Source organism: Ranitomeya variabilis, chromosome 2, assembly GCF_051348905.1.
Source record: "Ranitomeya variabilis isolate aRanVar5 chromosome 2, aRanVar5.hap1, whole genome shotgun sequence".
Classification (NCBI taxonomy): Eukaryota; Metazoa; Chordata; class Amphibia; order Anura; family Dendrobatidae; genus Ranitomeya; species Ranitomeya variabilis.
In genome coordinates, this window is record NC_135233.1 from 684,534,424 (window position 1) to 684,546,448 (window position 12,025).

At 41.7% G+C, this 12,025-nt stretch overlaps 1 protein-coding gene across 2 annotated transcripts in view; it reads left to right on the forward strand.

Moving 5' to 3' along the window:
• Positions 1-12,025, forward strand: part of MOXD1 (monooxygenase DBH like 1) — a 323,635-nt gene that overhangs the window by 160,903 nt on the left and 150,707 nt on the right. The window contains exons 3-4 of one of the 2 annotated variants that reach the window (XM_077292824.1): positions 4,600-4,767; positions 9,541-9,624. In XM_077292824.1, the coding sequence (XP_077148939.1) occupies positions 4,600-4,767; positions 9,541-9,624 (252 nt within the window). Of the gene's footprint in view, positions 1-4,599; positions 4,768-9,536; positions 9,625-12,025 lie in introns of both variants that reach the window. The other variant, XM_077292823.1, reaches the window with a different exon arrangement.

Sequence of the window (12,025 nt, forward strand, 5' to 3'; positions counted from 1 at the left end):
GGCAACTTTTATAGTTGGCATCAGCAAGCATTGACATTTGTTAGAGTGTTTGATAATTTTCTCGTGGTTTAATAGCTCTATACTTTGCATTAGAATTTCCATATGGAATTAATCCATACTTATTAGAAAATATTCATATTTCTTTAGAATTAATTGCTTATATCATACTGATCCTGAGATCCAGTTCATGCTATAGTTAAGAGCTGAAATCTTCCAGCATTCCTTGCAGATTAAGTAGACACGATACAATGCACAGAGATTTTTCTAGATTCAAGGAAGTATGGAATTTATACCATATAAGTGAACTTAACCCCCATCTACAAGAGCAATTAATCTTAAAGAAGCAGTCTTGTTATTTATTATTCCCTAAACTTGCGTAAATGTTAGTGTAGTATAGTTTAGGTATAATAATGTACTCACTGATTGCCATGTTCCTCATGTTTTAGGCTGGGGTCACACTTGGCGTAAGACAATACGCCACGTATTATACGTCCGTACTACGGCCGTAATACGGAGAAATGTTCCCAAAATATTGATCTGTAGTCAGGGTGTGTCAGCGTATTTTGCGCATGGCATCCTCCGTATGCAATCCGTATGGCATCCGTACTGCGAGATTTTCGCGCAGGCTTGCAAAACCGACATCAAATGGATTTATGTGCTCAAATGTTCGGGAAAACATATATACAGTATATATATATATATATATATATATATATATATATATATATATATATATATATATATCATTGAGACACATATATATATATATTCTGTATTTAGATTTCATTCAGCGCGATATCTGTGAACAGCCGGTAATTCAATTGCCGGCTTTTCATTTCTCCTGCACAAACCCGACAGGATATGAGACATGGTTTACATACAGTAAACCATCTCATATCCCCATTTTTTTTGCATATTCCACACTGCTAATGTTAGTAGTGTGTATGTGCAAAATTTCAGCGCTGTAGCTGCTAAAATAAAGGGTTAAATGGCGGAAAAAATTAGCGTGGGCTCCCGCGCAATTTTCTCCGCCAGAGTGGTAAAGCCAGTGACTGACGGCAGATATTAATAGCCAGGAGAGGGTCCATGGTTATTGGCCCCCCCGGCTACAAACATCTGCCCCCAGCCACCCCAGAAAAGGCACATCTGGAAGATGCGCCTATTCTGGCACTTGGCCACTCTCTTCCCACTCCCTGTAGCGGTGGGATATGGGGTAATGAAGGGTTAATGCCACCTTGCTATTGTAAGGTGACATTAAGCCAGATTAATAATGGAGAAGCGTCAATTATGACACCTATCCATTATTAATCAAATTGTTTGAAAGGGTTAAAAAACACACACACACGTGATTTAAAAGTATTTTAATGAAAGAAACACAGCGGTTGTTTTAATAATTTATTGCTCTCTCAATCCATTTGCAGGCCCTCGCTTGGCAAAATAATAAATGCACAAGATACATACCCTCAGCTGAACCGTCACGTCCCGCGAGGTAATCCATCTGAAGGGGTTAAAATATTTTACAGGCAGGAGCCCTGCTAATGCAGCTGTGTGCTCGTGCTTGTAATTCCCCGGCGAATGAACGAAATGTAGGTCATTGACCTACATTTCCTTCAGTCGCGGTGATGCGCCCCCTGGTGGATGTCCTCATATGACCTGGAGCGTGGGAAAAAGTTCCCAGGCTGCAGTTCATGAGAACATCCAGCAGGGGCGCATCACCGCGACTCAATGTAAGTACAGATCCAGCTTTCCTTTCAGCACCCGGGGATTACAGGCACGAGCGAGTGGTTTATCGCAGCTCATGCCTGTAATATTAGTTAACCCCTTCAGATGGATTACCTCGTTGGACGTGATAGGACATCAGAAGGTATGTATCTTGTGCGTTTATTATTTTGCCAAGCGAGGGTGTTGCTGATGGATTGAGAGAGTAATAAATTATTACAACAACCGCTGTGTTTATTTCATTAAAATACTTTTAAATCATGTGTGTGTGTGTTTTTTAACCCTTTCAAACAATTGGATTAATAATGGATAGGTGTCATAATTGACGCTTCTCCATTATTAATCTGGCTTAATGTCACCTTACAATAGCAAGGTGGCATTAACCCTTCATTACCCCATATCCCACCGCTACAGGGAGTGGGAAGAGAGTGGCCAAGTGCCAGAATAGGCGCATCTTCCAGATGTGCCTTTTCTGGGGTGGCTGGGGGGCAGATGTTTTTAGCCGGGGGGGCCAATAACCATTGACCCTCTCCTGGCTATTAATATCTGCCGTCAGTCACTGGCTTTACCACTCTGGCGGAGAAAATTGCGCGGGAGCCCACGCCAATTTTTTCCGCCATTTAACCCTTTATTTTAGCAGCTACAGCGCTGAAATTTTGCACATACACACTACTAACATTAGTAGTGTGGAATATGCAAAAAAAAATGGGGATATGAGATGGTTTACTATATGTAAACCATGTCTCATATCCTGTCGGGTTTGTGCAGGAGAAATGAAAAGCCGGCAATTGAATTACCGACTTTTCACTAACACCGCTGCGTATTTCTCGCAAGTCACACTGCTGGTCCGTGTGGAATCCGTATTTTTCTCGCCCCCATAGACTTTCATTGGCGATTTTTTTGCGCAATACGCTGACAAACGCAGCATGCTGCGATTTTCTACGCCCGTACAACGCCGTATATTACGGATCCGTAATATACGCCTGATAGGACTAGACCCATTGAGAATCATTGTGCTGTATGTAATGCGAGTTTTACGGACGTAGTTTCTGCGCTCTTACGTCCGTAAAACACGCATGTGTGTCCCCGGCCTCATGCATTGCTCCTCCTCTGAGTCACGTGACGGCTTTTCCGACTCACCGGCTCACCCTGGGGTCTATGCATGACCCGGAAGTGACTTTTAGGCCACATTCACAAACTCAGTATTTAGTCAGTATTTTACATTAGTATTTGTAAGCCAAAATCAGAAGTGGAACAAACAGAGGAAAAGTATAAGGCTATGTCTCCACTGTCAGGATGGCCGGCGGTATCGCCGCAGCGGCGAAGCCGCTCGGCGCTAAGCCCCGCCCCCTTTCTGGGACGCGATCATGCCGGATGTGTTAACTCTTCACATCCGGGATGATCGCTCTGTCCCATAGGGCCCTGTGATATGCCTTGCGGGGACGCTGCGTCCCCGCAAGGTGTACGGACATGCTGCGATCTGAAAAGACGCGCAGCATGTCCGGAGTCGCAGGGCCGCCGCGTGCGGGTTTCCACGCATAGTGGAGACGGGATTTCATAAAATCCCCTCCTCCACTATGCTGGAACATCTGGACGCAGCTTGTTTGACGCTGCAGCTCTGCGCAGCGTCAAACATGCAGCGTTTCCTGACCGTGGAAACATACCCTAATAGAAACATATGCACCACTTCTGCATTTTTCACCCACTCCTAGTTATGACTTACAAAATACCAATGTAAAATACTGCACAAATACTGAATATGTGAACATGGCCTCACAATGTAATCATATGGAGCATGAGAACGAGACATCATAGACTTACATTGTAATGCCACGTTCACATAATGAGTATTTGGTCAGTATTTTACATCAGTATTTGTAAGCCAAAATAAGGAGTGAGTGATAAATACAGAAGTGGTGACGTGTTTCTTTTCTACTTTCCTCTGAATGTTCCACTCCTGATTTTGGCCTACAAATACTGAGGTAAAACACTGACCAAATACTGAACGTGTGATCGTGGCCTAAAAGTCACATCCAGGTCATACATAGACCCCAGGGTGAACAGGAGAGTTGGGAAAGCCTCTGATTGTTTCACTCCAGATTATGGCCTCCACATTCTGATGTAAAATACTGACCAAATACTGAGCATGTGAACATGGCCTTAGGCGACTTCTGGCACGCAAATAAAGTGCAGTATGATCTGGCTAGTTGGAATCAATGTCACGTGACTCAGAAGAGGAATAGAAAAATGATGGATACCAGAGAAGATGATGATCTGTGAGAATACTAACACACTTATACTACACTAACATTTACACATAGTTACAGAAGAAAAAAATAATGGGAGCACTTCTTTAACTATGATTGGTGTGTGACCTGTTTCCAACAACAAGCAGCATAACTGTTAATTCATCTGTATTTAATGTACAGTGTGTGGCATAAAGATGGCAATGTCTAAGTGGAGTGTTATGAAAAATGCCAAAAATGAACCTGGAAGGAACGCTGGGAGATTCCTGTACCGAAACCTGCAGATTTATGAATGCAGCTCTTAACTATAAATGCATAGTCTTTTGAGCCAGATTGTTGAAATTTCTAATGACTGCTCAATTAATTATTGATAGGGCTTGGAGAAATCTGTGCACATGTTGCAGAAATAAATTTATGACAATGGTTTTCATTCTCAGAAATTTCTGTAGCAAATCTACTCTTTGTCTATGTACACTTATACAGATTACAGCCCATGATATGTACAAGATAAGCTATCCAATGTCCAGTATTTTCTTTTCAACAATTAACTGAAGGTGTAACTGTGTTAGGTTGAGAGATCCAGTATTTATAATTTAAAGTGTAAAAATGAAATAAAATTGTTATGATATTACAGGAAAGCACAGTACGAGTAATTTGGGCATACCATACAAGTGATATTGAAGTTACTGGTCCAATTTACCATGGATTAAATCGAGGTCAGAAGAGCTTACGACTGTTAAATCCTGAAAGGAAAAAATATCTGTCTGATGAAACTCCGTCTTTCAATTTCACAAATCAGTACGTAAGTTTTAATCAATAACCATATATTTTACCTGACAAAAAAGTAAATTTATATGTACATGAGGCAATAGATATTGTATACAGTGGGGAAAAAAGTATTTAGTCAGCCACCAATTGTGCAAGTTCTCCCAATTAAAAAGATGAGAGAGGCCTGTAATTGACATCATAGGTAGACCACAACTATGAGAGTCAAAATGAGAAAACAAATCCAGAAAATCACCTTGTCTGATTTGGCAAGATTTATTTTGCAAATTATGGTGGAAAATAAGTATTTGGTCACCTAAAAACATGCAAGATTTCTGGCTCTCACACACCTGTAACTTTTTCTTCTTTAAGAGGCTCCTCTGTCCTCCACTCATTACCTGTAGTAATGGCACCTGTTTGAACTTGTTATCAGTATAAAAGACACCTGTCCACAACCTCAAACAGTTGCACTCCAAACTCCACTATGGTGAAGACCAAGGAGCATACATACCGAGGATACAGAATGCTGAGTTGTATCCAAAGAACACCATACCTACTGTGAAGCATGGGGGTGGCAACATCATGTTTTTGGGCTGTTTCTCTGTAAAGGGACCAGGACGACTGATCAGTGTACATGAACGAATGAATGGTGCCATGTGTTAGGTGCCAGGATTCTCCAGCTGCACAGGGTAGATCCCAAGCCTTGTCTTCATCCACGTTCTCCCATTCAGCTTCAGCCATTGTGGGTGTTGCTGAGCATAGACATCAGTCCCAGCATCTTGCTCATTCTCGTGCTGTTCATCTGGTTACTGCTGGCCAAGTCTATGGTAACCAGTGGTAGGCAGCAAAGAACAAATGCCCTGGAGACTAAGTCCAGAAATCACCTGACTGAGCATGCTCGTGATGTGGCGGCATCTCATTGGTGGTTGGTTGTCAGCTGTTCTGGTGATGTGGCAGCTCTGGATTGGTTCGCGAGCAAGTTCCTGTCCGACTGGACATGAACTTAACATATAAAAGGGTTTCAGAGTCACATGTGGGTCCACTAGTGTCATTCTCGTTACATGTGTGTATGGGACATTGCACCAGTGTGGTCTTTACCAGCATGTGCTTAGGGTCAGCAGTAAGCCACTAGAACTCCAGTTCTCTGGAGAGGAGATTGTCTTTGTGAATTCATTAGAATTCCGGCACCTCCAGAGAGGAGTTGGTTGAGTGCATTTGCTGATTGTGTGACCACTGTTTGCTTTTTACCCTGTTAGTGGGCTATGTTCCCTTGCGAGTTTAACAGGGGTTGTATCTAGCGCCATACCTCGTTTTGGTGTGAGTAACACAGCTCAGTTGCAGAGAATCTGTTCCATTTCTGTGTGCAAGTGACACAGCTCAGTTGCAGAGCATCTGTTTTCTTTCTGTGTGCAAGTTCAGTTCATATGCTGTTCACACTGAGTGGCGTTTAACTCAACGCCACAGCAATCGCTTGCTGTGTTTTCTGTCATTGTTCACACTAGCAGCAGTTTAACATCTCTGCACGGTGGACCCCGGGTTGCGATTGCACTTTACTATTAAATTTATTTAATGCAATCCACCAACCCTAACACCATGTATCATGAGATTTTGAGTGCAAAACTCTTTCCATCAGCAAGGGCATTGATGAAATGTAGATGGGTCTTTCAGCATGATAATGATCCCAAGCACACCGCTAAGGCAATGAAGGAGTGGCTTCGTAAGAAGCACATAAAGGTCCTGGAGTGGCCTAGCCAGTCTCCAGATCTCAGCCCCATACTGTAGAAAACCTTTGGAGGGAGTTGAAAGTCTGTGTTACCCAACAACAGGCCCAAAACATCACTGGTCTAGAGGAGATCTGCATGGAGGAGTGGGCCAACATTCCACCAACAGTGTGCGCCAACCTTGTGAAGACTTACAGAAAACGTTTGAATTCTGTCATTGCCAACAAAGGATATATAACAAAATATTGAGATTAACTTTTGTTAATGACCAAATGTTATTATTTTCCACCATAATTTGCAAAATAAATCTTGCCAAATCAGACAAGGTGATTTTCTGGATTTGTTTTCTCATTTTGACTCTCATAGTTGTGGTGTACCTATGATGTCAATTACAGGTATCTCTCATCTTTTTAAGTGGGAAAACTTGCACAAATAGGTGGCTGACTAAATACTTTTTTCCCCACTGTATATTTTATATACCACAAAACAACTGCAATTTTTTGGAATATTCAATGAGCTGGTCATAGCATGTAGAAAATTGTTGTTGATTGCTTTAAAAAAGCTCAGATTATGTCTTATAGGAAAATAACATCAATGCTTATTTAAATGAGAGAATCCTTGTTGTGAAAGCTGCTCATCACCTGGGATGAGAGAATATTGGATCAAGTTTTAATAGATTTTTTTCACCCCCTCCTCTTAATCAATAAGGAGGATTTCAGATTTCCTAAGTTTAATTTCCAGATTCATATGGAATCCTAAAGGAAAAGAATTTTGAGCACCAGTGTGAAATCAAAGGCATGATTCCATACATGAGTCGCCCACCAGGGCAATGGGGATACTCGGTAAACGGTCCTGTCGCTCTTAAAGGGAATGTCACGGTGGCTGCGACCCGGTCTGTGGCCCTGGGGTACTCAATAAAAGGGAAAAGCTTTTTAAAGGGAATTTGGTAATAAAGCCTATTTTTGTGACGCCACCTGTGGTTCTCGGTCAGAAGGGACTGACGCCGCTTAAAGGGGTCCTCTGGGGTGATGGTATGGCGGCTGGATGGTGATGCTTCCTGTTGTGAATTAGACTTTTTTGGCTCCCTCTTGTGGTCACTAGTGATATGACTCTGGGATTGTCTTTCCTCAGTTTGGCACCCACCTGGGTCGTTAGTCCAGGGGTGTTGCTATATAAACTTCCTGGTTTCTCAGTCCAGTGCCTGGCATCGTTGTAATCAGTTCCTTTCTGTTTGCTCCTGTCTGCTGGTCTTGGATCTTGCAAAATTAAGCTAAGTCCTGCTTCCTTGTTTTTTGGTTATTTGCTTTGCTCTTATTTTTTGTCCAGCTTGTACTAAATGTTATTCCTGATTTTGCTGGAAGCTCTAGGGGGCTGGTGTTCTCCCCTCGGGCCGTTAGACGGTTCGGGGGTTCTTGAATATCCAGCGTGGAAATTTTGATAGGGTTTTTGCTGACCATATAAGTCATCTTACTATATTCTGCTATTAGTCAGTGGGCCTCTCTTTGCTAAATATCTAGTTCATTCTTACGTTTGTCTTTTCTCCTTACCTCACCGTTATTATTTGTTGGGGGCTTGTATCCAACTTTTGGGGTCTTTTCTCTGGAGGCAAGAAAGGTCTATCTTTTCCCTTCTAGGGTTAGTTAGTTCTCCGGCTGGCGCGAGACGTCTAGAACCAACGTAGGCACGTTCCCCGGCTGCTGCTATTTGTGGTGCTAGGATTAGATATATGGTCAGCCCAGTTACCACTGCCCTATGAGCTGGTTTTTTGTGTTTGCAGACTTGGTATGTACTTTTGAGACCCTCTGCCATTGGGGTCATAACAGCTTCCCACAGGTGAGGCGGGGTCCCCAGGGCTCCCAAGGTGTATGGCAATGATGGTGTATGCCGTTAAATAAGGACACAGAGTTTGTAAAGTCTTTTCCTTGTTTACTGGCAGTAACAGTCCACAGTACAGGATACCAGGCACAGGTGGTGGTGTGGTCCAGCCAGCTTGGAGGCAAAGGTGATCCCTCTTCCAGGTGAGGTCCATAAGCCTTTCCTACTTGCACTGATGTGCGAGGTCCCTGCTGCCTGAAGCTTGCTGGCAAAGTACCCCTTCCTTCTCCTGTCCTGGGACAAGTACCTGTATGGTGGGCAGCTTGAACCATTTTACAGGGTCTCTATCACGACCCTGGCTCTTCAGGTGCTGCTTCGTCTTCAGGTGTGGTGTGGGCAAATCACATACAGTTCTAAATCCTCCAGTTCTGCTAATTGTCCTAGAGTCCCACTAAAGTCTCGGGCTCCCGATGCCCAGTCTCTGAGCTTTGGCTCTGAGAGTGTCTGGTCACATTTCCCCTCTGAGAATTTTTCCACTCCTGTGCTTCTTTTTCAATTGCTCCACTGCACACAACAATCCCTCAGGTTCTAGTCCTTTCCTGGAGATGCAGCTCAGTCCTGGCTGCACGGCTCCATAGTCTGCCCTCTGCTCCAGACTTCCTTTCTCCTCAGTGTCTCTCTACAACTGACTCCCTTTGTCTCCCTGGACCAACTGCCTAACTCCTCCTCCAGGCCAGAACACTTAAAGCTGAGGGAAGCTCCCTTGAATCCGGGTACTGAGCTCCCCCTTCTGGCCTGGATTCAGAATGTGTTGTGCACAGGTGCTTACCTGGTAAAGAGAATCCTCCTTGCCTCCAAGCATGATATCACCCTCCCCAAAAGGAAGGCAACATCATTGTAACAACTGGTTACCTGGGTTGTTACATACACATTGTAAGGGTTTGATCCCATGCAACTTAGACTTTGTTCAGAGCCATAATACCATACAGTAGAATTTATAAAGGCAGGTCCCACTGGCCAGTCAGATACAATTTTTTTCCCAGAACTAGGTTCATTCTAAAAAAAAAGAAATACATATTTTAAAGATCTAATCTAACTTTTGGTGTTTTTTCAACTAGACAAAATTAGATTCTATGTATAAAATCAAATAACTATAAGTATTTTATTTACATGTATTCTCTTTTAAGGATTTAATTAAAAATGCATGCTTTCTGTAATAGTCTTGTCATTTATTACAAAAAATACATTTGACACGATCTGTATTTTGAAGACAGGTTCCTATTCCTGATAAAGATACAACATACTGGTGCCAGATGTTTAGGATGCCAGTTTTGGACAAGAAGCATCACATTATTAAGGTAATGTAAATATTTGCTTTGCAGTTTAGTACATTTGTTTTCTTTTTAGTTTTTATTTTTTAAAGTTTTGTTTTACGCCAGAATAGGAATTAGATCTTTCAAAAGAGATGAAACTCTACAAAATAAAAATTCTATCCCCAATATTCTTCTACTGTTAACCTAATAACTAATTGTATATTGGTAAAGATATATTTCATATAAATTATACTATCTGCAATGTGTATGTGAGAACAATTGTGTAAGTCGTGTGCCGGACTGTGTTCCTTAGTCACAGGAGAGAAAAAACGTCTCCTAAACAGCTCAATCACTGTAATTATTTTACTTAGTTACTGTATGTGGATGACTCAACTAGAAAATGAAAAACATTCAAACCTTATAAAAAGTGATGAGCAAATACATTCAACACTATTCGTTAGTCGCATGAATAGTACAATATTCGGGCTGGTTGCTTCTCGGCGAGTAATTTTGTATTCGCCTCAGTATCTTTGAGTATCCCGCCCAGCATGTTTGGCACTTTATTTGCAGCCAATGAACACGCCGTGCAGAGATAATCAAATGTCACAATTTACCATTGGCAATAATTTTCATTAGTCCGCTATTGTAGTGTGTCAGGAAGGTGATCTAAAAAATAAAAATTTTCTATTGGTTTAATAAATAGCGTATCTTTATCTAGCAGAAGGCGACAGTATCTTGTTCCAGCTTCCTGTCAAAATTTGATCAGCGCGCTACACCACTGATGAACCCAGATAAATGCTACGATGTTGTGGGTTGGATGGCAGACAAAGGCTCCAGTGTGTTGACAAGCAGCACCATGAAGTCTTCCACATGGTCCAGTCTCAGTAGCCAAGAGGCTGGGCCTCTGAACCCTTAACACGGTCCTCCTTCCTCCCACCATCAAGAGTCCCAGGAGACATATGACCCCAACACTGGCCACTCTGAGGAGCTGTTTACGTTCCCTTGTAATTTTTCAGCCCTCTCAGAGTGCACCATTAAAGCGGGTCATGAGGAGGTGAAGTGCAGTGATGCCCAAACATTTTAGTATCCATGGCCAGGAGAAAGCCCTGATGGGGAATGTCAATTCATGTCTGAAGATGTGGAGGATAATGTTAATGCACAGTTGCCATCAGGTCAACCTAAAATGGCAGCTCAGAAAAATGATAAGATTGGTGAACTGGAAGATGACATGGTCGAAGATGAAGCCACTGATCCAACCTGGCACGGTGGCATGCCTAGCCTCATTCAGATGTTGTTGTTTTTTTGCATGCAAGTTGTTTTTTTCCCTTATAGAACTCTTACCTAATGTAGTCTAAGGGACATGCCCATTTATTTTTATGGACTTGTGGTCCACAAAAAGTCACAGAGACATGTTCAATCTTGATACTTTTCATGTATCAAAATTGCCAATGCAAGTCTTTGAGTCCATGAAAAAAATCAGACAGAACTCGGATGCCAAATGTGTGCTGGCTGCTTTTCATGGACTCTTTAATATGAGAAGATTGAAAACCTTCATTTTTCATCCGAGAAAACATGATGAAACTGACCAAACTAATGAAACTCCAATGAAAAAAAAACGCGCACAAGAAAAATCACTGATGTCTGAATGAAGCCTTAAACAGGTATTTCAAGTAAATCCTGTTAACCAATTAGAATAGCTAACAAATATGATTGACTGCCACAAGTGAACAAAGACTGATAGATCATCATAATAATGAAATATACTGGAATGCTAGTTAAGAGCAACACCGATCTCATCCTAGAAGTCAGTCCATGCGATTTGCCTCACTTCTGAAGATGGAATTCCCACTTAACATATTGAGGTCATCAATTAACACTGTGCTAAAAGAAAATTCTCACCGTATTAATAAGAATTATGCAGTTTAGGACATATTGCTGGTTTGTAGATTTAATATCTTTGATCTGAGTCCAAACCTTAGTAAGGTAGATAAAAATATAAAAAGAAGATCAAAGCGCAAATACAAATGGCCCAATAGAGGTCTCCCATTAGTGGCTGACCAGCAAAGGTCTAAGTGAACCTCTCTTCTGCTGCATTAGCACTGTTCAATGTATTCCACAAATGTAATGTCTGAATATACAAAGCAGTAGTATAACCGGAAATATGTTGTATCCTCGGGAGATACTGGATATTAGTAAGGAATGCATTAGTAGTGTACATGACAAATAGGGTACAGTCTCAGAGTTTGACCTTCAGCACCTAATAAAGGTCATTAGCTGAAGGAAAACAATGGATGCTTTTATTCAATCTCATTGACTGATTCATATGCAAGCACCAACAAAAAGATTTTATAGAATTACATATCTATGCATGTGGTGAAATATTGTAATGGGTCTTAGCTTTACTTTCCATCTATTAATTTAACTTCTGTTTTATAATAGATAAAAT